The following is a 27,991-nucleotide window of genomic DNA, read 5'->3' as shown; positions in this document are numbered from 1 at the left end:
GGCATTATAGGTTTCCTGATTCTTTAAAAGCTTTATTCTTATAATCTTTATGCTCATGAAATCTAGAGATTTCTTTCTTATATTTTTAGAGATGAGCTCTGATTTATTGGATTTTATCTGGGTTATTCACATTTAGAGAGTGAAAGGTAATGGAGGCTTCTTAAGTTCACCCAAATAGTATTTCTCTCGTGTGAATTTACTGAACAGTATGATTAGTGATTAAAAACAACTACCGTGGAGCCTGGGGTTGTGGTTTAGTGGTACAGCACTTGCCTAGCATGTGTGAGGCACTGGGTTCGATCCTCAGCACCACATAAAAAAAAAATAAAAAAAGGTATTGTGTCCATCTGTAACCTAAAAAAAAAGAAAGAAAAAAAAACTTTTTTAAGCACATGCTGTATGTCAAGTACTCTTCTAAAAGTTTCAATTTTTATTAATATTTCATACTCACAAAAATGCTGTTAAGGTAGATATTATTACTGCCATTTGAAAACAGGCACAGAGGGGAAGTGTCTTGCCAAATGCCACACAGGCAGAAGCGGAATCGGGAATGAGATCAGTGGCGCACTGTGGTTAGAGCCTTCCCACACTTGTTTCACTGGCAGGATCATCTTCTTCTGTGGTTCTGAAAGAAGTGTGGACTCTGTACTGACCGGTCCACACATCGTTTGCTTCTGGTCTGCAATGAGCTAAGGTACAGACACTGGAAGCAAGTATTTTAAAACTTTTATAGTAATTCGACAGATGATTTATGGCATTAAATAAGAAAAATGGAGCTTTTAAAGTGTTTCTTTCCATTTATTTCCCCCCTCGAGAACCCAACGTTCTTGCATTTTACAGAAGTACTGCTCAACATCGGTTCGTGAGGGGAACAGTTCTTGATGGCTTGAGATGTACTGCACCAAAATCAATCTGCTGAAATTGAACCACAACCGAAGTGATGCTACAGTTCTGAAACTTTTGAAACCAACATGTGAAACCATTTGTTATGAGTATGAAGCAAAACTGATTCCTACATGTTCCCGAACATGTAAAAACAAAAACATATTATGAGTTCTTGGTGTAAGAGGCATTTCCAAGAGGCCCTCATATCCTCTACATCACGCACAGTGTTTCCTCACTAGTATGATTTCTCTGATGTAAAGTAAGTTGGTCACTACGAATAAAGGCCTTCCCACACTCTTTACACTTATAAGGCTTTTCACCAGTATGAATTCTGTGATGTCGAGTAAGTTCTGAGTTAACACTAAAGGCCTTCCCGCAATCTTTACATTTATAGGGTTTCTCTCCAGTATGAATTGTGTAATGTCGGGTAAGTTCTGCTTGAAGGCGAAAGGCATTTCCACACTCCTTACACCCATAAGGTTTCTCACCAGTATGAAGTCTGAAATGTTGAGTGAGATGATACCGACGACTAAAGGTCTTCCCACACTCCTTGCATTCATACGGAATCTCGCCAGTGTGACTCCTTTGATGTAAGGTAAGCTGGTAACTACAAATAAAAGCATTCCCACATTCATTACAGATGTAGGGCTTCTCGCCAGTGTGGATTCTGTGATGTTGAGTCAGACGATAGTGACGACTAAAGGTCTTCCCACACTCCTTACATTCGTAGGGTTTCTCGCCAGTGTGGATTCTGTGATGCTGAGTAAGATGATTGCTACGAACAAAGGCTTTCCCACATTCTTTGCATTTGTAAGGTTTTTCGCCAGTATGAATTCTGTGATGTTGAGTAAGTTCTGTCTGAAACCGAAAGGACTTTCCGCATTCTTTACATTCATAGGGCTTTTCACCAGTGTGGATTTTATAATGTTGAGTAAGATTATAACGACGACTACAGATCTTCCCACATTCTTGACATTCGTAGGTATTGTCATTAGTGTGAATTCGCTGGTGTGAAATAAGTTGACTGCTACGAATAAAAGCCTTCCCACATTCCTTACATGCATAGGGTTTCTCACAAGTATGGATTCTGAAATGCCGGGTAAGCTCTGCCTGAAGACGGAAAGCTTTCCCACAGTCGTTACACCTGAAGGGTTTCTCACCAGTATGAATTCTGTAGTGTTGAGTAAGATGATAGCGACTACTGAAGGTCTTCCCACATTCCTTACATTCATAGGGAATCTCGCCAGTGTGAGTTCTCAGATGTAAAGTAAGTTGGTAGCCACAAATAAAAGCCTTCCCACATTCTTTACACTCATAGGGCTTCTCACCAGTGTGAGTTCTGTGATGCCGAGTAAGTTCTGTTTGGAGACGAAAGGCTTTCCCACAGTCTTTACATTCGTAGGGCTTCTCACCAGTATGAATTCTATGATGTCGAGTACGTTCTGCATGAAAACTAAAGGACTTGCCACAGTCCTTACATTTATAGGGTTTTTCAGCAGTATGAATTTTCTGATGTTGGACAAGGTATGAACTATGACTGAAGGCCTTCCCACATTCATTACACTTATAGGGTTTTACACCAGTATGGATTTTCTGATGTTGACTGATGTGTCGTTGTACCCTAAAGGTCTTTCCACAAACCTTACATTCATAAGGCCTCTCACCAGTATGAATTCTTTGATGTTCAGTAAGTTGATAATTAAGTCTAAAGGCCTTCCCACATTCTTTACATTCATAGGGTTTCTCCCCAGCGTGAATTGTCCGATGTACTCTGAGGTCCCTAACACGACTAAAGGCCTTCCCACATTCCTTACACTCATAGGGTCTCACACCAGAATGTATTCTCTGATGTTCAGTAAGGTGATAGTGAAGTCTAAAGGCCTTCCCACATTCTTTACATTCAAAGGGTCTCTCTCCAGCATGGATCGTCTGGTGTACCCTAAGGTCTCCCACTCGACAAAAGGCCTTTCCACATTCCATACATTTATAAGGTCTCTCACCAGTGTGAATTCTCAGGTGTTGAATAAGGTAAGACTGCTGTCTAAAGGCCTTCCTACATTCTTTACATTCATATGATTTCTCTCTAGGATGAAGGTTCTGATGTAGAGGAAGAGATATTTGGTTTTGGATTATTATTTGACTAATGCATCCCATCTGATGTTCTTCTTTTCTCTCAAATTCATGTTTGTTCTGCAAACCATTTCTGAAAATGGTATCCCCAGGGATATAGGTTTTACTTTTTTCCATTGTCTGCAATTGAGATAAATACATTTCACAAACATCCTTTTCTGGAAATAACTTCTTGGTGGCATATTTGTACTCCAAATCTGTTTAAAAAAAAAAAAAAGCAAACAAAGATAAAGATATTTTCTGTGTTGAGGGTGCAATGATGGACTACATCCTTCAGCAGAAATAAAAGGTGGTCTGAGGGAACAGAACTAGAAGGAAAAGGTTTAAAGGAGACCCAGCAAACTTTGCTGTAAAGGGTCAGACAGCAAAGATTTTGGGTTTTGTGAGGCATGTTGTATCTGTCATAATTACTTAGCTCTGCTGTCACAGCTCAAAGGCAGTCACAAACAGTCTGTAATTGAATGACTATAGCTGTGGTAAAATAACCCACTTGAATTTTTTAAAAAATTAAGTCTAAAAACACCTTTTCTCAAACATTTAAAAACATAAAAACCAGTTATAACTCATGAACCCCAAAGCAGGCAGAGTGCTATTTGGCCCATTGGCTGGAGTTTGCTGGCTCTTGGTTTGGAGAACTCTACGTTATTGTAAAGCAATCATCTGCAATAACAGGTGTACTTAGGAGTGTGAGGTGGAGATTAGACACCAGACACGAGGGAAGATGATGTAAAGATGAGAAAGCCAGGCCAAGGAACAACAAGGATTGTCACAAACCACCATGCATTTCATAAATTGTCAGATTAAGAGGGCTAATATTCTGTTCAGAATTTCTGCATCTGTTTACAAAGGATATGGTTTTTTTAGATTTCTCATAATGTCTGGTTTTGGTATGAAAGTAACACTGGCCCTGTAGAGTTTGGAAGTATTAATCTTCAAGTTTCTGGAGGAGCTTGTGTATAATTGGTACACAAATATAAAAACCTACAACTATAAAATTTCTATAACATTCCTCCAAAAGGAAGAACCGAAGCAACAGGTGTATAGTCTGAATTTTGACTGTTCTAGAGGACAAAGCCTTGCATATTTCCATCTCTGCGTCCCCACAAACATTCCACTGCAATGGCATTGCAGGTAGCTGCTTCACAAACCAAACCCCTCAGTAACTTCCACACAAACCTGTGTGTGTCACACTGTAGGGAATGGGTATTATAAAATAGAGGGAAACAGAGGCTGCAAGACTCAAGCAAAGGGGATCTGGGCGCCTGTTCTCTAAGACCAGGGGTGTGGCCAGTCATATGGTTTTATGTGGGTACCAAGACAAGACTGAAGGCAATTACATGATTCCTGCTAGCCCTCTCCCAACACCACAGACAGGGGTCTGTCACTAACAAGGAAGGGAAAGAACTCTGGTTCCAATGCTTCTCAGTGCCCCTGTGAAGCACTGGGCCTGCACCAGTGTCTAATCGAAGGGTGAGTGCTTTGGGCCAGGACCAAGACGAGCAACTGAGGCAATAGCACCAGTGCCTGAGGAAACTCCCATTGCCTGATGGGGCAACCACTCCATTGCAGGATCAGCACACCGTCGTCTGTACCCCACCTGCCTGACCGCCTCATTCTCCTCGACTCTTCCATGACCCACAGAGTCAGTCTCTGACTCCAATATGGTACTTGCTGTGTATGAACTCACTAGTTAGTCAAAGAAGCTACACTATAGTTCCCAGCTGGAACAAACACTGCATAACCAATATCTCCAAACACATCTTCAGAAGAAAGCTGCTAGGAAGGCCATCCCATAAAAGCAGTAGAGATATCTGTTCTACCAGATGCACAAATCTCAAAAAAAAACAAAACAACAAAACAAAACCCAGAAACACAGAAAACTTCTAAAGATCATAATGCACCAGTAACAGGTTTCAAAGATATTGAAGATATATTGCCTGATAAAGAATTCAAAAGAATGACTTTTTAAAAGCTTGACGAAATACATGAAAATATAAACAGTTAAATGAAATTAGGAAGACAATGCAGGACAATGAATGTGAAATCCAACAAAGAATAAAGATTGTGAATAACAATAAAATCTCAGAAATGAAGAGTTCAATGTTAAATTCAGTTGAAAACTTCAAAATAAGACTAGAGTCCTGATGATATAGCCCATCACATAGAGTGCCTGCCTCTCATGCACAAGGCCCGGGTTCGAGTCCCCAGCACTGTGGGATTGCGGAAATAACAAACAAACGAAACCAAAATAAGACTAGAGAAAGTGGAAGAATATTGGAACTTGAATTCATGTCTCCTGGAATATCAGATTCAGACAGGAAAAAAAATGAGTGCATTCAAGATCTTTGGGACACCATTAAAGTATCAAACATACACATGAACATATCTAAGGGGAAGAAAGAAAAGTTAAGAGCATGAAAAACCTATTCAAAGAGATAATAGAGAACTTCCCTAATCTTGGGAAAGACATGGAGCAAGATACTTATAGAACCCCAAATAGACATGACAGAAAAGATCCTCAGCATGACATAATCAAACTGTCAATGGTACAAAATAAAGAATTTTAAAATCTGCAAGAGAGAAACAAGTCATATTTAAGAGTAACCCCATTACATTTCTCAGAAAAAAAAAAAAAAAAACGTCCAGGACAGGAGGGCATGGAATGATGTATTTCAAGTCCCGAGGGAATGGGGGAAACCTGCCAACCGAGATTACCATACCCAGCAAGTTATCCTCTAGAAAAGGAGAAATAAAGATCTTACAGGATAAACAAAACTGAGGGAATTCATGGTCCCCAGACCAGTTGAACAAAAGGTGCTTAAGAGATTCCTATATCCAGAAGTAGAAGAAAGGTAATGTGAAAGTATAAATCCTACTAGAATAGTAGATATGTAAAAGAGAAATAGAAAAGAAACACTACAGTAAGCCATCAAACACAAAAATGAATAAAAGGAAAAAACATGGAATATTTAAAACTAGAAAAATATCAACAAAATGCCAGGTACACATCCATACTTTTCAATAATAACTCAATGTAAACGGTCTTAATTCTCCAAATAAAAGATACAGACTGGGGTGGGGTTATGGCTCGGTGGCAGAGGGCTTGCCTAGCATGTGTGAAGCACTGGGTTTGAATCTAAACACCACATAAAAATAAATAAAGGCATTCTCTCCTGGTAGAACTACAAAAATAAATAAATAAAAAGATACAGACTGGCTGACTGGATTAATAAACAAGACCCAACAATATATTGCCTACAAGAAACACCTCACCAATAAAGACAGGCTAAAAGTGAAAGGATAGAAACAATATCCCAAGCAAAGAGAATCCTAAAGCAAGCAGGAGTACCTATACTTGTAGCCTTTAAAACAAACAGTAAGAGACAAAGAAGTTTGCTATATAATGACTAAAGGATTACTTTTTCAAGAAGATATGATTATAAATCCATATATACCAGCCAGACAGGGTGGCGCATCCCTGTAATCCCAGTGGCTCAGGAGGTTGAGGCATGTGGCTCAGTGGTTGAGTGCCTCTGAGTTCAATCTCTGGTACAAAAAAAGAAAAGAAAAGAAAAAATCCATATGTACCCAATGTCAGAGCACCCAATGTTATAAATATGCATAGACCTAAAGGAAAGAGATAGGCTTCAATAACTCCAGTAATAGTAGGGGATCTCAATACCCCACTCTTAACAATGGATAGATCACCCAGACAAAATATCAAAGACACATCAGAGTACCTGGAGATTAAAGAGGAAATGTTACAACTGCTATCACATAAATCAGTTAGGGATTATTTTGAAAAACTATATGCTAACAAGTTATAAAATCTAGAAGAAATTGGACAAATGTGGGGATACATATGACCTACCAAAATTGAACCAAGAGGATAAAAAACAACTGATCTAGACCAATAAGTAATGAGTTGAATCAGTAATAGTTTCCTAAAGAAAAACAAAGGACCAGATGGGTTTACTGCTAAATTCTACCAAACATTTAAAGAACTAACACCAATGCTCATCAAACTGTTCCACAGAATTGAAAGGGAGGTAGTCCTTCAAAACTCATTCTACAAGGTAAATGTTACCGTATCAAAACCTGGCAAGGATACATACACACCCCAACTGTAGACCAATATATACATAGATGCAAAAATCCTTGTTAGCACAGTAGCAAATTGAATTCAACAGCATATCAAAAAGATCATACCCATGATCAAACTGGTTCCATTCTAGGGATTTAAGAATGTTTAAAATAATACATAGAATGAAGGATAAAAATCAAAACCTCAAAGATGCAGAAAAAGCATTTGATAAAATTCAAGATCACTTCATTGATAAAAGTCTTGAATAAATTAGATATAGCAAGATCATATCTCAAAATAATAAAAGCTATATATGACAAATGCATAGCTAATATCATGCTAATGGGGAAAAAACAAAGCATTTCTTATAAGGTCAGAAACAAGAAAAGAGTGTTTACTCTCTCAGACTGGGGTTATGGCTCAATGGTAGAGCACTCACCTAGCATGTGTGAGGCACTGGGTTCAATCCCATTTATTTACCACATGTAAATAAATGAATAAAATGTCTATCAACATCTAAAATATTTTAAAGAAGAATGTCTACTCTCATTGTTCTCATTCCATATATCAGAAATAAACTAGTACTAGAAATTTTAGAGCAATTTGGCAAGAGAAATAAAAGATATACAAATATGAAAGAATGTCAAATTATCCCTGTTTACAGACATGATTCTATACATAGAAAAACTTAAAAATGACACCAAAAACTGAGAATTGATAAATGAATCCAATATAGTAATAGTACACAAAAAAATCCAAAAAATCAGGAGCTTTTCTGTACCAATAATGAATTTGCTGAGAAACAAATCGTGAAAGCAATTCTATTCACAATAGTAGTATCCCCCACCAGAAAATACACAGAATAAATTTAAGGGAACAAAAGACCTCTACAATGAAAATTACAAAACATTGAAGATGTCACAAGGTGGAAAGACTTACCATGCTCATGGATTAAAATAATTAATATTGTTAAAACGTCCATACTACCCAAAACAACTGTAGATTCAATGCAATCACCATCAAAATACAAAATGATATTCTTCACAGAACTAGAAAAGACGATCCTAAAATTTATTTGGAAACACAAAAGACCCCAAATAGCCAAAGCAATCTTGAGCAAAAAAGCACAAAACTAGAGGAATCACGATACCTGATTTCAAGACATACTATAGGGCTGTAGTAATCCAAACAGCATGGTATGGACAAACCAAGGGAATGAAATTGAGAACCCAGAAATAAACTACACATCTTCAGTTAACTGATTCTCAACAAAGCTACTCAAAACGTACATGGGAGAAAGGACAGCCTCGTTAGCAAATGTTGCTGGAAAACTGGACATCTACCTGTGGAAGACTGAAACTAGATTTCAATCTCTTACTCTGTACAAAAATCAAGAACTTTGATCCATTTTGAGTTAAGACTTGAAACAAAGTACTAGAGGGAAACACAGGGGAAATACTTTAAGGTATTTGTATAGAAAATTATTTTTCATACAGGACTCCAAAAGAACAGGAAACAAACAAAAATTTAAACATGGGATTACCTCAAATTAAAAAGTTTCCACACAGCAAAGGAAACAATGGTGAAGAGACAAACTCTTCAGCAGAAAATATTTGGCATCTATTCATCTAGCAGGGTTAATATCTAGAATATATGAATAACTCAAAAAACTTAAAAAACCCAGTTTAAAAAATGGGCAAATTATCTGAACAGTTCAGAAGAAGAAATTCAAAAGACCAGTAAATGTATGAAAAAATGTTCAGCATCTAGCCATCAGAGAAATACAAATCAAACTACAATAAGACACCAGGTCACCCCAGTTAGAATGGCTATGATCAAAAACACAAAAAATAACTAATGCTGGTGAGGACATGAAGGAAAAGGAACTCATGAACAATTGGTGGGAATATTAAATGAATACAGTCACTGTGGAAAACTATGGCGGGTCCTCCAAAAACCAAAAATAGGGGCTGGGGTAGCTCAGTGGTAAAGCACTTTCCTAGCATGTGTGAGGCACTGGGTTTGATTCTCAACACCACATATAAATAAATAAATAAAAATACATTGAAAACTTAAAAAATATATTAAAAAAAATAGAACTACCATACAACCCAGCTTTCCCACTCCTGAAGAAAATGAAGCCAGCATACAAAACAGACACCTGCACATCCATGTTTACTGCAGCACATTCACAACAGCAAAGGTAAGGAATCAGCCTAGGTGCATGCTGACAGATGAATGCATGAAGAAAATACAGCATGTGCACACAATGCAGAATTATTCAGCCATAAAGGAGAATGACCTGTCACTGGCAGCAAAAGGTGAAAATGGAGGACATCATGTTAAGTGAAAGAAGCTAGACACAGAAATCTGACAAGAATTACACACTCTCCCTTGTGTGGAAACAAAGCCAGTCTGAGAGTAGAAAAGTGATTACCAGGGACTGGGAAGGGTGGCAGAAGCTAAAGGTAGAAGGATGCATGGGTATGATCAAAGCACCTGTATGCACATACGGAAATGTCACAGTGAATCCCAGTATCTGTACAATTAATATGTGTTTCTAATAAAGCTCAAAAGAAAACAGAAAAGCTTTGAATTTGAGGGTGTCTAGATATCCTACCGAAAGCACAATCAGTGAAAGAGAAAAGTAATACACTGGACTTACGAGTTCGTTTTTCAAGAGACAAAAATATTCCAGAGAAAATATTTACAAATGGATAAAGGATTTGTTCCTGAAAACTCACTAATAAGGAAAAAACTCAATTAGAAAAAAGGCAAAAGATTCTAATAGATACTTCATCAAAGAAGACAAATGGATGAGAAATTAAGCAATGAAAAGTTGTTCAAAATCATTAGGCATTAAGGAAATGAAAATTAAAACCACAATAGGAAGGCTAACAAGAATATAGAGGTGCCAGAACTCATAAACTTCTGCTGGGAAGGAAAATGATTATAACTACCTTAAGGAAGTGTTGCAGTTTCTTTAAAAATTAAACATGTATTTTCCGAATTATTCAGCCATTCCATTCCAGAGATTTGCCCAAGAGTAAATAAAGTGAACACCCACATAAGAACTTTTACAGGAATGTTCCTAGAAGCTTTATCTGCAATAGCCAAACTCTGGAAATAACAATGTAAATGTAAACAGCTAAATGAATTAAGGTACATTCATTCAATGAAATACTTCTCAACATTAGAAAGGAATGAAGTACTGATACATGCAGCAATATGGATGAATCTCAAAATAATTATGCTGAGTGGGGCTGAGGCAAAATGAATAATCACTATGTGACTCCATTTATACAAAATTCTAGAAAATGCAAACTAATCTATAGTGACAGATCAATAAACAGTGGTTGCCTGGGCAGAGGGGATGTAGAATGGCATGAAGAAGATTGAAGAAGATTATTTTTGGAAGAAATGAATATTTATTATATTAATTTTGTAATGTTTTCATAATATACCTGCCAACTTATCAAATTTTATACTTTAAATATGCAGTTAACTGTACGCCAATTATATTTCAATGAACCAATTTTTAAAAATTAGACACTGACACTTAAAGCGGGTATGAGTTTTTATGTTATTTGTACCATACATATATGATTAAGAAAATACATTAGGGGCTGGGGCTGTAGCACAGTGGTAGAGTGCCTGCCTAGCACGTGTGAGGCACTGAGTTTTATCCTCAGCACTGCATAACAATAAATGAATAAAATAAAGGTATAACTAAGAAACAAAAAAATTAAAATAAAAAAAAAAGAAAAGAAAATACATTTGGCCAGCAAGGTGGCACACACCTGTAATCCCAGCAACTCAGGAGGCTGAGGCAGGAGGATCACAAGTTCAAAGCCAGCCTCAGCAGCTTAGGCCAGGTGACTTCAGGGAGAGCATTCTGAGACCTCACTTCATATCTCTGCTCAATGGTCATCAACTGGGATGTCCTTTCCTGATCTTATCTAAAGCAGCCCTGACAACGCCCCAGTATTGTCCCCTTATCCAGCTTAATTTTCTTCAAAACACATGTCTAAACCTGATATTATCTGTTTACTTGTTTTCCTTACTATAATACAATATCTCTAAGACAGTAGGAACATTTGTCAGTAGCACCTAGACTCTAACACAGTGAGTGCCTGGCTTAAGTCAGATAAATAGGAAATACTTGTTAAAATAATTCTAGAAAATGGAGAAATTAATATAAATCTACATGTAAAAGAGGACCTGGAAACTGGTAAATGGCTATCAAAGGTAAGAAAGAAAGCATCCCTCTTTGAGATGGGAAGCAACCAGCTCTTAAAATTTATAGGGGCTAGGGATGTAGGTCAGTGATAGGGCTTGCATCCCCAGCACTGCAAGAAAGAAGGAAAGGAAAGGAAAGGAAAGGAAAGGAAAGGAAGGAAAGAAGGAAAGAGAGAGAGAAAAAGAAAGAAAAGAAAGAAAACATGACAGAAGAGAGAGGATCCTAATCTTCCCAGGCTGCACACCGTTTCTCCACAGGCTCTGGCCTTTGAAAGGAGACTTCAAACACCTCAGCGATGTGCCTCCGCCCTGAGCCAGTGAGCCACAGCTTGTGCTGGCAGCCCTGCCTGGCCTGCCATCACTCACCTGAGTACCACTGCCTTGTTCCTTCCCTCATTTCCATCCAGGGTTCTTTCTCTTGCTCCAATAAAACAATCACATCTGGCTTCGGAATAATACACCCTGCACAGAAGAAAAGACAGGATGCGTGTTATAGCGGGAAAAAACCCCAGAACCCAAACACAGCTTCAAAATGACTATATGCTGACTTGGTTACATTCACAGTCAACTGTAGGGCAAATGGTATTTGAAAAAGCCTGCACAACAAAGAAGAAAAAGCCCACTGAATAGTCACATTAAGATGGACTCATGAGTATGGGACTAAAGAGACCAGGTAAGAGAGGAAAAAGGTCTGGTCTGCTTTCAAAGGGAGTCTACAGAGGCACTGTGAGCACACCCTGCGCAGCTGCATGGTCAAATTTAAACCTTCCATCCCTACCAGCTATGTGACCTTGAAAAGCTACCTTCCAGTGTTGCACTTTTATCAAATGCCCTACTTCATAGGGCTGATGTGAGAATTAAATGTATGTGTGTGTATACACACACACACACACACACATACACACACATATGCTTAAGAGGATGCCTAGAATATGTAGTATTGTTTTGTTATTACTATTTTGCCAAAAGAAATACACTGTTTGCTAAAACACTTTCATGTTCTCCTTTAGACATTTCTTCAATGGAAAAAGCAAAATTCACAGACTAACTTTCAACCATAAAGCAGGTTAAAAAGAATATGTCTCTTCTAGATAGGTGTGTTTGTGTGATTTTAAATGAAGTTTGCTAACCAAATCCTCCAATATATAATCCAGAGACGCTCTTTTGATAATCTAAGAAAAGCAAACTCTAATTCCAACTGTTCTCTTGCAGGTGGGCAGGGCATTAACACACAGCCACTGCAGAAATCTGGAGTACACACAGTAGATGAAACCTGGTTTCTGAAAATGTCAAAACTCAAATCTAGGAATCACTAGAAAAACAGGCAATAACAAGAAGGGCTGAGGGAGGGATGAGTGTCAATAAAGGGTGGGAAGACAGGTGCCATTTGCATCCCAACAATGGGCAAACCATTTCTTTAGAAATAGGGGCAGAAATTCAACGGGCTTCTTAAAACAAAGCTCTGGGGCTGGGGAGATAGCTCAGTTGGTAGAGTGCTTGCCCCGCAAGTACAAGGCCCTGGGTTCAATACCCAGCACCGAAAACAAAACAAAACAAAAAACAAAGCTCTGAAGTTCAACAGTGGGGAAAGCTGATGTTCCAGAAGGCAGAGTGTGCATGATTCGGTAGGTATCTCACCCAGTGAGATGAGGTTGCTGTAGTTCTCCAGCATCACATCCCTATACAAGTCCCTCTGAGCAGGGGCTAGGCATTCCCACTCCTGCTGAGAAAGGTCTATGGCCACATCACTGAATGCCAAGGACACCTGAAATAACAAATCCATGTACTATGAAAAATTTTTAAATGCATTTTCAGTTTGAAACTGGCAGGAAAGAAGCAGCACAGCAAGCAAGTAAACTGGGGCTTGAGTTTGCAACGTGTGGAAAAATAAGGAAATGAGTATTTTTGAAGTTGAGTGCTTACATGTTTTTAGAGAATATTGTTGATGCAGACAAAATGTCCTGTGTGCCATCAGATAACAAAATTATCCAAAGTGCTGGGAATGACAAAAATAACCCAAGCTTCCCACTTCAATGAAACAGCATACACAAGCACACACGCCTATTATGTACTCGCATTTTAAATTCTGAATAAATATCAGTTTCTTCATTCTTTCCCTTCAAGGAATTAGGAAAAAGGCATTTTTCTCCAAAAGTACTCTCAAATCTCTTAGAAAACAGAACTTGAGTGACATGGTTTCATCAAAATTCAAGCTCATCTTTATAAAGAGAATGTCATAAAGTCATTCATTGGTAAATATATTTATTGGTTAGTTAATCATATTATCTATTGCTATGAATTGAATATGGTTTAAGTACGTCCCTCAGGGATATGTGGAAATTTAATCCCATCAGGAGGGTGGATTAAGAGGGTGGATCTGGGTAGAGTGGTGCATGCCTGTAGTCCCAGCTTCTCCTGTGGCTGGGGCAGAAGGATCAGTTGAGCCCAGGAATTTGGGGCCAGCCTGGGTAACACAGTGAGACCCATATTTTAAAGAAGATGGAAACTTAACCTGACTATGGTGTTTAGAGGTGGGACCTTTGGGAAGTGATCAGAATTAGATAAGGTTATCAGGGTAGAGAACCTATGATCAATTACTAGTGACTACATAAGAAAGAAATCAGAGAACATGGAGATGTGCCCTGTCTCTTGCTGTGGGATTCCCTGAACTGCTTGGGGACTCTGCAAGTAATAAGGTCATCATCAGACATGGACCCTTGACCGTCTTGGAAGTTTCCTTAGAGAAACAGAAAACAAACACATCCATCTTGTGGCTATGTCAGATTGATCTTTCTTTTATACTTAAGAGTTCATTTTGGATAAAATGTTGAAGTCTTCCCCAACCCTATCAGCCTGTTTCCATCCATCATTAGGAATCTGGAGGACCTTCCTGCCTACAATCTCTCCATCCCTCAATAATACCTGTCTTGTTCCTGGGCTAAGGACACTGATGTCATGAGACCAGCACAACACCCTCAACCACAAAACTGACTTTTGTCCTATTATTCATCCCCTGGAGAATCCCCTGACTAGATCCCTAAGACCCCCAAACATGGGCCCCAATCACACTCCCACCTAGACCTCTAAGCCTCCCAACGCATGAGATCTTGCATCTTCATCTGGGATGGCAAAACGCTGAACAGTATATTCTATTGGCCTGCAAAACCGGGTCTGTGAAGTCGAACGGGACCATCTGTTTCCCAGAATCATGACTGATGACAGAAGTGCAAGTATTTCCCTTGAGGGACTTCATCTTTCGCTGCTCCATCAATGCTCCTGGGAGAAGACTGGGCACACAGATGAGGGATGAATAGGTGAGCACAGGTAAGAGAAAAGAAGGGCAAAGGAGGAGGACACCAGGCAGTGGCACCGTCCTTCATTGTGGTCACAAAAACTGGGGAGCAGGTTTAACAGGGTTGTCTTAGGATAATAAAAACAATCTCATGAGGGCTGGGAGTATAGTTCAATGGTGGAGTGATTGCTAGAAAGTGTGAGTTCCTGGCTTTGATCCCAGAACCACAAAATAAATAAAAATGATCACATGAATTTTAAAACACAGTATTTCAAGGAAGAGAAGCAGGAACTTACATGGGCCATGATTTTAGAACTGCAAGAACTCGACAGTCCTCCGTGGATTCCCTCCACTGGAGAAGCACAGTCCAGGGAAGCCAGGCCTGCAGGAGGAACAAGTGACTTTGAGACTAGGTAGGTACGTCTCAGAACTCTGCATGACTTAACGTCAATATGAAGCTGTTTTTCCTTCATTTCTATTTTCAACCCCACCAAGCTGCACACACAAATGTGGGGAGACAAGAAGGAGTATGGATGAAGCCAAGCACCTCCCTATGCCACAGGAACTACCTGCACAAGTGTAATACAGAACAGAGACCTCCTGCGGGAAGCCACATCAGGCATTCCAGCAGAAGGGCCTCTGGCCCAACCCAGTTTCTGATGACACTGATCTGAGCTGAAACTGAAGTAAGTCCCTAAGCAGATCGTCTTTGTGGCCATCCCATGCAAACCCCATTATCAATCATGGCTTGAATATGTGCCTGGATTCTGCAGACATGAGGCAGAAAACAGCAGGCAGTGTTTCCTTTTGCAAAACTGCAGTTTCCCCAATGGAGTTCTTGTTCAGTCAGAACTACAGCCCCCAGAATCCTCTGTGCTGTTTTCAACCAGCCTCTATTTCCTATCAGGATTGTCTATTTTGCTTTCCTGTATGAAGTCACTGAACACACACACACACACACACCCATACCCATCTCAGTATCAAGCCCCGGGAGGTAAGAATTCATGCCCACATTTGCCAAGTGAGAACAAAACGAGGATCTTCGGTGTGAAGGTCCCTCAGTACATTAGTATTTCATCATGCAATGCAGTTATCTCTAACAGAGGAGGCGAGGAAGCTCAAAGCAAAGTGCCTTGCCAAAATTCACAGTAAGAGGAAGGGTTGTGTGTGTGTTTTTTTGTTGTTGTTGTTTTTGTGTGTGTGTGTGGTACTGGGGATTTGAACCCAGGGCCTTGTGCTTGCAAGGCAAGCACTCTACCAACTGAGCTATATCCCCAGCCCAAGGGCTGAGTTTTTAATAAAGCAATTCTCTTTGAACTATGGCTTTTGCCAGGATTTCTTACCTTGAGTGAAATCTGAGCATTGATAATTCACTAAATACATCACCCACTGAATTTCTTAAATTTCAACACGATTAAGGAAATCTTGTTAAAGTAAAAAAGAAACAGTTTACCATTGTTACATCAGAAGATTTAAAAAGAAATTGCTCTATGAGCAAAGGAGGGGAAATGGATACTTTGTAGACATTATAGATTTGTACAACCTTATAACAGGGCATACAGAAGTATATGGAAGACTTCAGCCATGCAATCCTACTTCTGGGATCTGTTTAAAGCAAATGACTGTAAATGTGTATTAAGATGCATGCAGCTGTGTCAGAATTAAGGATTCTGAGTCTAGCAACAGCTGACAGGTTAGGTAAGTACAGAACATCTATGTAATGGAATATTAAGTAGGAAATAGCTACAACACGAAATTGAAGAAAATATTTAGAGGATGTGAAAAATATCCAGGACATATTATAAACAGAAAAATTAGGTTAAAAATCAGAATGTATAAATATAAAACACAAAAGCAAATTAGTTTACATTTGTAAAACACACACACACACACACACACACACACACACACACACAGAGTGAAGGACAGATATGCAGAAATCAAAACAGAGAAAAAAATCTAGAATGTGTACATACCTATATTTCAACACTACTGCTTTACCTATTATGACACTCTTTTTGTTTAAGTATAATCCATAAAATTCAAAAACAATTTTATACTCACAAGCAGCTACAAGATTTATTTATTTTGATAAGAGAAAATTCTTCCTTCTGTAAACAGTTCTCTCTTGAATTTGGAGAAAATGTTCAAAATAATCTAAAAATAGCTGTTATGTTTTTATTGGATGTCTTTTTCCTGTTATCTCTTAATGCTTCAATCTGAGTGTGTTTTGTTTTGTTTTGCAGTGCTAGGGACTGAACCCAGGGCCTCAAGAATGCTAGGCAAACCAGGCACACTGGTACATGCCTGTACTTTTAGCAACTAAGGAGGCTGAGGCAGGAGGATCACAAATTTAAGGACAGCCTCAGCAATTTAGCAAGAGTCTAAAAACTTAGTGAGACCCTGTCTCAAAATAAATAAAAAGGGCTGGGAATGGGCTGGGGTTGTGGTTCTGTGGTGGAGCACTTGCCTAGTGCATGTGAGGCACTGCATTTGATCCTCAGCACCACATAAAAATAAGTAGATAAAATAAAGGTACTGTGTCCATCTATAAAGGGGCTGGGGATGTGGCTCAGAGGTTAAGCATTCCTGGATTCAATCCCTGGTAGCAAGAAAAAAAAAAGTCCTTATCTGTAAAACAGAGGCAGTAATAGGGCCCTGACTCACAGGGCTTCTATGAGCAACTCAGCCTAAGAACCATGCCTGTCACCCAGTAAACACCCAGGAAGTATTAAGTCTTATTATAGAAAAGTGCATGTTATCTCCTCAACTAGATATACTCATCACAGAAAGCTGATTTCAGAGATTAGAGGTCAATCATTTATTGCAATTAGATTTTACTAATCTAATCTATATAAGCAGCCTTGTGCAAATAAATCTTCTGGCATGCCTGCTAGTTGTTACTGAAGGCAGTCATGTGTAATTTTAGTTGATTTTTTAATTTTTATTTTTAATTTTTTTTCATAGCAGGAATTGAAGCCAGGGAAACTTTACCACTGAGTCACACCCCTAGCCCTTTAAAAAGATTTTTTTAGGGGGTGGGGGACAAAAAAATAGTAGAATGAAACACAGTATTACTCTGTGTATACGTATGATTACACAAATGGTGTGAATCTACATTGTGTACAACCATAGAAATGAAAAGTTGTACCCCATTTGTGTACAATGCATCAAAATGCAATCTGTAAAAATAAAAAAGATTTTAATAAAATAAATAAATAAAGATTTTTTTTAGGTTGTAGAAGGAAACAATACCTTTATTTTATTCATTTATTTTTATGTGGTGCTGAGGAAGGAACCCAGTACCTCACACATGCTAGGCAAGTGCTCTACCACTGAGTTACAACCCCAGTCAAGGTACAGTTATTTTTAATTAACAACATTAATAAAATAGATTATCAGAAAGATAACCAAGACATCTCCCTTTGTCCTTTAAACTACTGAAGGGAGCTAACATTCTTAAACATAATACTAGCTGACTTTAATATGAGGTTCAATTTTGGACTCATATTCTAGGAATATATATTTTCATTAAAATTTTAGCTATTACTATCTTACTTTGTTTTTTACTATTACAAATGGGTCCTATAAAATGTTATTGGCAAAAAGGAGCCTTAAAACACATCTAGATAAGACAGAGTAATGTTGGGGTTATTTTAAGCTTCTTTTTTTTTTTTAACAAATCCCTTATGTAACTGAATAACTGATCTTTTGCAAAAAGTGAGCATTAATTGCATAATCAGAAGCATACAGTAAATCTAGATTCAATTAAAAAATAATTGTTTTATTTTTTATTTTTATGCAGTGTTGAGGATCGAACCCAGTGCCTCTCACATTAGGCAAGCACTCTGCCACTGAGCCACAGCCCCAGCTTTTTTTTTTTTTTTATTGTATTTTATTTTGACCGTGTTCCTGTTTACAAAGTCCTGAGATTATATTTTGAAATGTGAATGCTGTGACTGAAGCAATATTTGGGAATAAACTAATGACATCCTACTAAGAGGACCTTTGAGACTTTTAGGAATCCCAGGAATGAATACTCACTTTAAATAGTGATTACTTAATAGGTGAAGTAAGCAACCTGTTTATCTTCCACTATTGACATTTGTAAGACATTCTGCTACTTATGGAAAAGGCGCCTTCTGGAAGCCCCAGCTCTTATATCCAATTTTTTTTAAAATTTAACATGTTGGAAGCAAATTAGCTTGACATGTGTGGAAACAATAAGGAAATCAGTACAACTGTTATAAATAATGCCTACCAGTTCTTGAATATTCTACTTTACTACAACAAGACCTTTTTACTATCAAGATTCTTTGAGGGCAGCAGAGGTAGCTCAGTGATAGAGTACTTGCCTAGCATGCATGAGGCACTGGGTTTGATCCTCAGCACCGCATAAAAAATTAATTAATTAATTAATTAAAAGGTATTATGTCCGTCGACACCTAAAAAATTTTAAAAAGAGATTCTTTGAACACAAGTCAAGTGAGAAGCATCTTCAGAATGAATTGCAATTGTGTGTGTGTGTGTAGGGGGTGCTAGGGATCAAACTCAGAACCTCAAAAATTTGTGCAAAGAAGACAGAATAGCATTTGGTTCTCCCTCTATCAATTGAAGTGTCTTTTGGATATACTCCTTACAAAAATGCTTTTAAATCCCAACATTAATAAGTGAGGTTCACATGAAATTTCAAGTTAATTATTGTTCATCATTAGGAATGTAAGCCAAATTCATAAATGGTTATGACCAAATCTATAAATATAAAATCAACTAATTCCCTGGGGGGAAGGGAACCCTGCACATGTTGACACAGATTTCCATGTTCAGATTTCCAACAACATTCCCACTTCTTTTTTTTTTTTTTAACATTCCCACTTCTAAAACACATCATAAAGCAGAAGGAAGGCCATGTGACTTTTCTGATACCAAATATCTCTGATGTTTCCTTACTTTTAGGCTAGGATCATGGAAATCAATATTGCCATTCTACCTAAACATTAATCTTAGTAAAAAAAAGTTTTAACATTAGATTCCATGATATGCATTTCTCTACTACGTTAACAATTGAGTGCAGAGGAATGATTTGAAAAGTGAGGAGGAATCTGGAGGCCAAGGAGGAGGGAGAGCCACTGCCTGGTTCACCATTAACGGGGAAGGCAGGCCAAGAACAAGTCCCCAGACATTTTTGTAAGAGAAAAGCAAATGTTTCCACGTCCTAAAAACACAAACCCCATTTTATGAATGAAGAGGAAACAAACGCACCTGGAACTAGATCTAGATTTTTAGAAGTGCTACAATAATTTTTTATTTTTCCCTTTTTTTTTTTTTTTTTTAGAACGGAGAACTAGGAAAAAGGGAAACAATGAGATATTCATCGTGCATATTTTAGAGCACAGGCCTGGGGGCCTGGGGAATTTCCAGGGCTACATCTGCCCTGGTCTCACAACCAGATGTGAGAGGAGGCTGGAATTTGAATTCACAGCAGATTCCTAGGTCAGAGGCACGGGAATGATGGGTTCTGAAAAATGTAGCTGCCGAACAGCGCCCCCAAGCGGGAACGTCCCATCACGTTGTCCCGGGGCTCAGTCTCAGCGACCCTTCTAGCTCCATGAAGTCCTACCCCAAGCCCAGTCCTTCTGGGAAAGCTTCGCGCTAAGGCTCAGTATCCGCCGCCCCTCTCGCGGACCCTGCGGTGAAGGCAGAAGAACCGGGCGCGGGTCAGTGACACACGCCGCACAGCCGAGCGCCGCTCTCAGCCTCACTCCGCACCCACCTCCACGGTCCCAACCCGGCCGTGACAGGCACACAGTCCGCGCGAGCGCATTCTGTCACACCTGGACACACAATCGCCCCACTCCGCTCCTCACGCCCGCACGGGCCTGAGGCTCGGGCACGACCTGCCACGCCCGTGCCCCGGGGCTCCTCACTTCGGGAGGCAGCCGGGTCACATTCCTTCTCCCGTGAGTTCCGCCCCACCTCACCTAGTACAGACTTCTTTCTAGGGCGCGACTAACTCCTCCGGAGGCTGAACCCTCAAGAACGCACCGGAAGGGCTCTCTAGATCCAGGCTAAGCCCCCTGTGGGGCTTCTGGGATATGTGGTCCAAGGTCGGACGCAGGTCGGCTCGGACTCCGATTGCGCAGGCGCAGACCCGGCGGCCCCTTGCCTGGTCCTCAGGGGCCGCGCGGGAAGCTGAGAACTCAAGCGTGAGATCTGTCTCCGATAACGAAGCTTTGCCAGAATGCCAGCGTATCGGGCCGCGAGTAGCTCCGAGAATTCGAAACCTAGGCCGTGAGCGTGCGGGACTGAGCGCAAGCCCCGTAAAGCGGAATTGTGCCTGTTTCTTACCGGTTGTCGCGGCACCAGATACACACAGGGACTCGATATGTATATTTTAAAACTGAGTGTGTGGCCTTTTGCGCCTGGCCTTATGATCGCGTGTGTGTCACTGTGAAGGTTATGGGGTCAACTGCGCTTCTCTGGCCGTGTATGGGTTGCATTTATGCTTGTAATTCTTTGCATGCGAGACAGCGTGCAGTGAACATAAGGAACTTATCTTAGACCGTGCAGAGTCCATCAGAGAACTACTTGCCTATTTCAGATAACACATTTTGCTCTTCCTCTTCCCTTTCCGAAAATTACTGTTCTAAAACCACAAGATAAATCACAGCAGCAGCTCAGTCTTAGGACAAGGATTTTCATGCAGGTGATGGCTTGGTGCAGGGCACCAGAGCCTAATAGGGGACAGTCCAAGTGATGGAATAGCCCAGCTCAGCATGAGGTGTCAACCTGGGCAGTATCAAGGAGGGTGTTACAGGACTCAGTTCAAGCAGGTGAAGAAGGCGGTTGGCTGTGAGGGCTGCACAACTTTGGGTATTGGGGCCCACAGGGCGAATGAGGGGTGGCGAACATCAAATCCAAGCAGGGTGAGAATACATGCAGTGTTGAGTGTAAGTCACAGGGGAACTGATGCACAAGGTAAATATATTAAGGGCAATTGGAATCAGACTTGTCCCTGTCAGACCAGGGAGTTAGACATGGAAAGAGAGAAGACTAGAAATGAGCTTTATGATACTAGATTGAAGCTAGATGTAGTGATATAAGCTTACAGTTATCTATATGGGTTGATATAAAAATATTAGCAGGTGCTAGACCCCTATTAACACCAGACTCAGGTCTGGGACTTGGGTCGCCCTGCTTTCCTTTAAAGGGTTCTGGGTTTCAAGCCTGGCCTAACCTGTCATGTCCCTACCTCAGCAAGAGGAGCTACAGTGCTGATCTACTCCACTTGGGCCCATATGCACCTTAAGGTCCTGCTGAAAAGGCAAAATGTCCCACTAGTGTTTCGGGCAAACCAAGGAAATGATGCAGTCGTTAGGACATTGAGCACCACCTTCTGGCTGAAAGTTGTACTTCATCTTTCTCTTTCTCCAAGGCTGATGGGGAAGACAGTATTTGATGTGGTCTGTGCAGGCTTCCTGTTGGTTTCTGTCACACTGCTGCTCTGGTAATGTGAACGACAGTGGTATACTGTCACCTCACCTGAGATATGCTTACTGACCCTGCGTAGTATCTGTGTCAGTCAGCTTTCTGTCAGTGACAAAATACCTAAGAAATACAACCGAGAGGAGGAAAGATTCAATTTGGCTCAGTTTCAGAGGTTTCAGTCCATGGTTGGCTGGCTCCACTGCTAAGGGCCTGTGGTAAGCAGGGCATCATGTGGAAAAGGAGTGGCGGAGCTGAGCTGCTCACCTCACAGTGACAGGGAAAACAGAGGAAGGGGCAGGGACAAAATGTGTCCTTCAAATCCATGCCCCCAGTCACCCACCTCTTCCAACTAGGCCCACATGCTCAGGTTCCCACCACCTCCCACTGGTACCATCAGCTGGGACCAAACCTTAAACACACAAGTCTCTGGGGGACCGTACAGATCCAGATGTACTACAACCCAGAGAGCAGTGTCCTCCAGGTTCTTCCATGTCACAAGTGCAGGACTTTCTTTTTTGAGACTGGACATTTCATGCTCATATATTCATAAAACATTTTCCTTACCCACTGACATTTAGGGGATGCAGGCATCTCTAAGGAACATTTGATTGCATTTTCTATAGATATATACACAGTGGGATTGCTGGGTCACATGGTAGATCTTTTTTTTACTTTTTGAGGAACTTCCATACTGTTTTCCATAGTGACCATACCAGTTTACATGCCCATCAACAAGTGCACAAAGGTCCCTTTTCTCCACACCCTCTCCAACACTTGTTATTACCCCTTGTCTTTTTGATAATGGCTATTCTAATAGGTGGGAAGTGATGTGTCACTGGTTTAATTTGCACTTCTCTGATAATGAATGTGGGTCATTTTTTTTTCATACAAAAAATTTTAAGAGTACCTTCAGAGGTACTTTGCAACAACATTAACATCTGTCTCCTCATCAAACTTTCCATTTTTTTCACTTATCGTACCATTTTGGACTCATGACTCCCTATTTTATGGAATGGATCTATAACCAGCATTGTTAGTTCTGATGATCAAAGCATGCCAGGTTTGCTCAGTGGAAGCCCCTCTGAACAGTCTCCATGTCCTTTTAAAAGTCCCTACCACTCTTTCGGCACTTCTTACTTTCTAGCACAAGGTGTCCGTTTTGAGCTTTCTCTTCCCCAGTTCTTCCTTCTCTGGGAGGACAGGTTAGCGTAGTCTCCCTACTATATAAGATTACTGCTCAGTTTTTCCTTCACAGCACTTACCACAGTTAAATTACATTTCTTTGAGATTGTTCCTCCTTTAAAGAGTTCTTAAAGGGCAGAGACCATTCTGATTTTGGTTCTTTCCAGGGCATTTGGATAAAATTGGCAAATGGAGAGAGTAACAGAGAAGAACACCAGTATGAGACTTGCAACTTTTTTTTACCTTAGGAGGGGTGGATGATGGTTGAAGAGATGGCAAATAAAGCTGATGGCATCTCATGCACACTGTATGGAAGTGGGGTTGGCCAGCATCTTCGAGGAATCCAGAGCAGCCAATTCTTGTGGAGTACAAGACTCAATTCTTTGGACCCTCTTCCCTGGAGGAAAAAGTAGCTGCCCTCCAGCTGCCACAGAACCTTCCTCTGCTTGACTGAAATTTTCAGGACCTCTGATCTTCCTGTGGGATGGGCTGGGTTCCAATCTAGTCCCTCCACAACTGGGAGAACAAAGATGGGATGGAGCCCTTCAGAAAGACCTCCTTGTTGGGCATGAGGTAGAGGGGAGGGGTGCTGCCTACACACCCTCACCTGAGATAGCACCCAAAGCTTATGGCTCAGACCACCTGGTGTTGAGGGACTTTCAAGTCCTGTGCTCAGTCCACCGTGTTGGAAATGGAAAACAGCATACATAAACACAAAAGCAGAAAAGTCATTCTCAAGTCACACTTGGGGAATCAGCCTATGTCCACTTTTGGAGTGTGAGGTGCCTTAATAACTGTGTGAATTTCTGGAACTTGGAAGTCATTTTGCTTTCCCACCCCTACACCCTGCTTTTGAGGCAACTACTTCATTTTTTCCCAGTGGCTATTAAACTCAGAGGATTTCAGTGGAAATCACCTGGTCTTTGGGTGATCACTCAAGCATTAAATTTACAATAAATTGTTTCAATAAGTTTATGTTCTGGGGGCTGAGGCTGTGGTTCAGTGGTAGAGCACTTGCCTAGCACGTGTGAGGCACTGGGTTCAATCCTCAGCGCCCCATAAAATTAAATAAATGTACTGTGTCCATCTGTAGCTAAAAAATATTTTTTTAAAAAGTTTATATTCTGGGCACCTCTGCATGTTATTTTTTACAAGTAAAAACAAGGTATCTAAAGATTTCTTCCCCTTGTCTTTGCAGACTGGAAGAGAGAAAAGAGGTGTATGTTTCCCCATGGCAGGGAAACCCTTGCTTCAAAGACTCCACTTTTGAAGTGTAAGAGAGTACTCAGGCTGTTCAGCAAACCAGCCACACTTGAACATATAGCATGTGACTTAGAATAAAAGTAGCCCCAGGCACCCAAGAACTAGACTGACAGGTAGGCCCCAGTGGTGCTAAGAGCTGGCCTGGCACTCAGAGCGAAGCCACGTTATTCTCAGACACAGACAATCTTGCAGAACACCAACATGGTGGCCTCTGAGACCACAGAGAAGCCAGAGGAAAACAAGGTCAGTTCATAATTCTAAGCATAGACAAGAATGAGTTCACTGCACAATCCCCAAAAGACCAAGTATTCCCCTCTCCTAGCTAACATGAGGCACTGCTACTTCTTCATCAATGACAGCTTCAGCCTCCTTCATTATAGCTTAGATTTACTACAATGCCCAATCATAAACTTACCCTTGCTTCCTGACACCACCCAATCCTGATCAAAGTCCTGCTTCCTTGAATCATCCTCCATATCAGGCACACATTCCTTGGTAAATCTTTTCAACACCCTCTTCCTGAGACACCCATAGTTCCCCATCGTGCATGTTCTCCCGCATTGTAATGAGTAGTAAGCTAATTCAGCTACAGCTGTGTTCCTGGGGACTCTGGCTGGAAGGAATCAATGTAACAAATGTTCAACTAATCATAACTTAGTATTGAGGCAGCTTTAGCTCTCACAGGTCTTGGCCCATCCTTAATTACTTTCCAAAAGGAGAAAGCAATTTCAAAATGCAGAGCACTTCTCAACCATAGATCCCTAGAACTGTATTAACCAAAGTCCCTGTTGACCAGTAATTTGGGTTATTTTGCCTAAATGCAATGGTATAAGGCCCTGTGAATGGATATCATGTGAATGGAAAAAAGAAGAAAGGACAGAGATTCCACCTTTGGGATCTCCACATCTTCTCAAAAATTCTCCAGGAGCTTTAAGATGGATGAGTGATCAGGGCAATTTTTAAAAATGACCAAAATTTGTATACCAAAGGACATTCTATCCTAATCATCTTTCAGATTCCTTATTTTTCAGAGACCCCAATCAAATGCCAACTTCCTCAAGAAAAAGCAGATCCTCTATGACATTAAAATATAACTTTGTGGACTGGTCGTGGTGGCACACATCTGTAATCCCAGCGGCTCAGGAGCATGAGGAAGGAGGATCACGAGTTCAAAGCCAGCCTCAGCAACTTAGTGAGGCCCTAAGCAACTCAGCAAGGCCCTATCTCTAAATAAAATATAAAAAAGGGCTGGGGATATAGTTAGGTGCCCTTGAGTTCAATCACCACTACCAAAAATTAATTAATTAATTTAATTTAATTAAACCTTGCAATTTACTTGATTTTTCTTAATTGGCCTCCCTCTACACCATGAGGTCTTCAACAACAGGGACTGAAAATGATTCACTTGTGAACATCAGTAGCTCCCTCCAGGGCACCAGGGAATAGGTGTTGAGTGAACAACTCTGACAGCAGCAAAATAAGCCACAGCCACAGTGCAACCCTGTCAAGGGTACAGTCAATCATGGGGGTCAGGAGGAGGGTTACTGAACAAGAAGTGTTCAGAGTTGGAAGGGAGCTCAGTTTTTCCTCTCCCTACCCCAAAGCTCCAGGCTATTTAGGTTTGGGTGCCTGATTTTAGGACTCCTCTCATTGGCACTCCTTTCCCTGGGACTTAGGGGTTGTGCCCATCCTACTGATGAGGACTTTGACAGAGTTTAAAGAGATGCAAGTGGCATAACCATCAGGGGTAGATGGGAATGGGAACCAGTATCCCAACTCCAAGAGGGGTTCAGCTGTGGCAATACCCCTCCTCCAGGCTGGTGTGTCCACAGCCTTCACCTGCAGAACCTGGTACCTCTGGTTCCCAGCTCTTTCTGAAAAGGGAATACATTTGTTTCTCCTCTTGCTTCCTTTCAGCTTGAGTTCCTGTCTCCTCACATTTGTTAAGCACGTGAACAAACAGCCCACTTGTTTCCAAAATTGTGTTGCCATCATCTCTTCTTTCCTCCTTTGCCCCTGCAGTTTATGCCTTCCCCTCTCACTTAAGGAAGGAAAATTAACCTGCACTCAACCTACCAGTTTATCTATGAAAGGATCCAACACCTCCTTCCTTTCAAAGACCTGGGATTCTCCAACTATGTTTCCTTATACCCTCTTCCCATTTTAGTTCTAGATATACACTGGCATTCATGTTTTTTAAGAAACATCCACTGAATGTCTACCACGTACAGGTGACAGTACTTGAACTGTGATCAAGTCACACCCCCTGACTATTCTAGAGGAGATTCCAGTGCAAAAGGAAATAAGAAAGTCTAATGGGAATATAAGCCTTGCTGAGCAGAGTATGGACAGGTGCCAGGGAGTCCAGGGAAAGGACTTCTTCCTCACTTCAGGTGGCAGGGAAGCTATCCAGAGGGAGATGTGCTAAATGATATCGAGAGAGGGGACGTTGGTCCAGTAGCATGGATACAAAGTCTAAGCAGTTCAAAGAAGATCATATGCAAAGGCTTAGACAGGAATCTGCACCTTCAGGGCCCTGCAAGACCAGGAGGCCTCGACAGGGTTTGGATGAAGGACCCTGAGATGAGGTGAGCAGAGGCTAGTTCACACAGAGTGCTGTAAGTCCACATTAAACCGTGACAAATGGTCACAGAACATAATGCAGCAAGCCTGACCTAAAGGATATCAAGGAAAAGTTGCCACAGGTAAAGCTGGGCCAAGCTTTAACCAGAAATCAAACCCCAGTAAACACCAGGCCACACTAAAGAGAAAGCCTCAGGCATTAAGAAACCTTGGAAAAGGATTTTGCTGGAAGGATTTTCAGAGAAAATCCTTATTTGTTTGGGGACAAGTACTTTTAGCCAGAAGTTACAATTCTTTATACATAAGCAACATGTTCAGGGGAGATTCTTTGTCCCAGACAGTGCAAAGAACTCCTCAGTGACTTACCCCGAAGCAGATGGACAAGACACACACACTCATGTGCACTGGATCATCAGTGACAATTGTGGAAAACTGTTCACTTGGCAGCAAATGCATCTGTGCTCTGACACAAACACAGAACCCAGACTCGGCCTGCTCCCTCACCCCTCACAGATGTTTGCTCTGGGGGACTCCGAAGGGCTATCTCTCTGTCCCTGATACTCCCTCTGAGTGTGAGAAAGGCAGGAATCATGGAAAACCCAAATGGTCTACCTGTAGAAAATGGGAGTGGGGGCTTTATTCTGCAGCCAAGGGCTTCTGTCTGAGATTCGTTTTCCAAAACTTCCTCCAAATTTCTAAAGTCAGCTGTTCTGAATTCTTTGCTTCTCTCTCAAGCTGCAATCTAGAACATGTACCTTACCCACTGTCAGATCAGGAGGGACTCAGTGGACCCTATTCACCATCCAGGTTCTCCAGGGGAGTCGAACTTCTAAGATGAAATTAAA

The 27,991-nt window shown here is 40.7% G+C and overlaps 1 protein-coding gene across 10 annotated transcripts; it reads right to left on the bottom strand.

Annotated features, from left to right (window-relative positions):
* On the bottom strand, positions 1-20,661 carry LOC124967096 (zinc finger protein 546). Of its 10 annotated transcripts, none has more exons than XM_047529115.1 (6): positions 20,612-20,654; positions 14,927-15,012; positions 14,414-14,625; positions 12,977-13,103; positions 11,705-11,800; positions 1-3,212 (listed from the first exon to the last, which is right to left on the bottom strand). In XM_047529115.1, the coding sequence occupies exons 4-6, from the start codon at positions 13,008-13,010 to the stop codon at positions 1,096-1,098; spliced, it is 2,247 nt and encodes a 748-aa protein (XP_047385071.1). In that variant the 5' UTR covers positions 13,011-13,103; positions 14,414-14,625; positions 14,927-15,012; positions 20,612-20,654; the 3' UTR covers positions 1-1,095. The 10 variants fall into 10 exon arrangements, 9 of the variants coding, with proteins under 9 accessions (XP_047385071.1, XP_047385070.1, XP_047385068.1 ...); XM_047529114.1 differs by having other exon boundaries at positions 20,404-20,641; XM_047529112.1 differs by lacking the exon at positions 14,414-14,625 and having other exon boundaries at positions 20,612-20,661.
* Between the last annotated feature and the right edge of the window lie 7,330 nt (positions 20,662-27,991).

Source organism: Sciurus carolinensis, chromosome 16 (assembly GCF_902686445.1).
Source record: "Sciurus carolinensis chromosome 16, mSciCar1.2, whole genome shotgun sequence".
Taxonomy (NCBI): domain Eukaryota; kingdom Metazoa; phylum Chordata; class Mammalia; order Rodentia; family Sciuridae; genus Sciurus; species Sciurus carolinensis.
The sequence above is the reverse complement of the archived record's forward strand: the minus strand, read 5'-3'. Positions and strand labels throughout refer to the sequence as shown.

Bases quoted from the DNA above. Each gene is read 5' to 3' on its own strand.
- LOC124967096 (XM_047529110.1), bottom strand. From the start codon at position 13,121: ATGGATTTGTTATTTCAGGTGTCCTTGGCATTCAGTGATGTGGCCATA. The intron at 11,801-12,976 runs GTGAGATACCTA...TCTTCTGTGCAG, and splicing joins CAGCAACCTCATCTCACTGG to GGTGTATTATTCCGAAGCCA. The intron at 3,213-11,704 runs GTGAGTGATGGC...TTTTTTAAACAG, and splicing joins AACAAGGCAGTGGTACTCAG to ATTTGGAGTACAAATATGCC.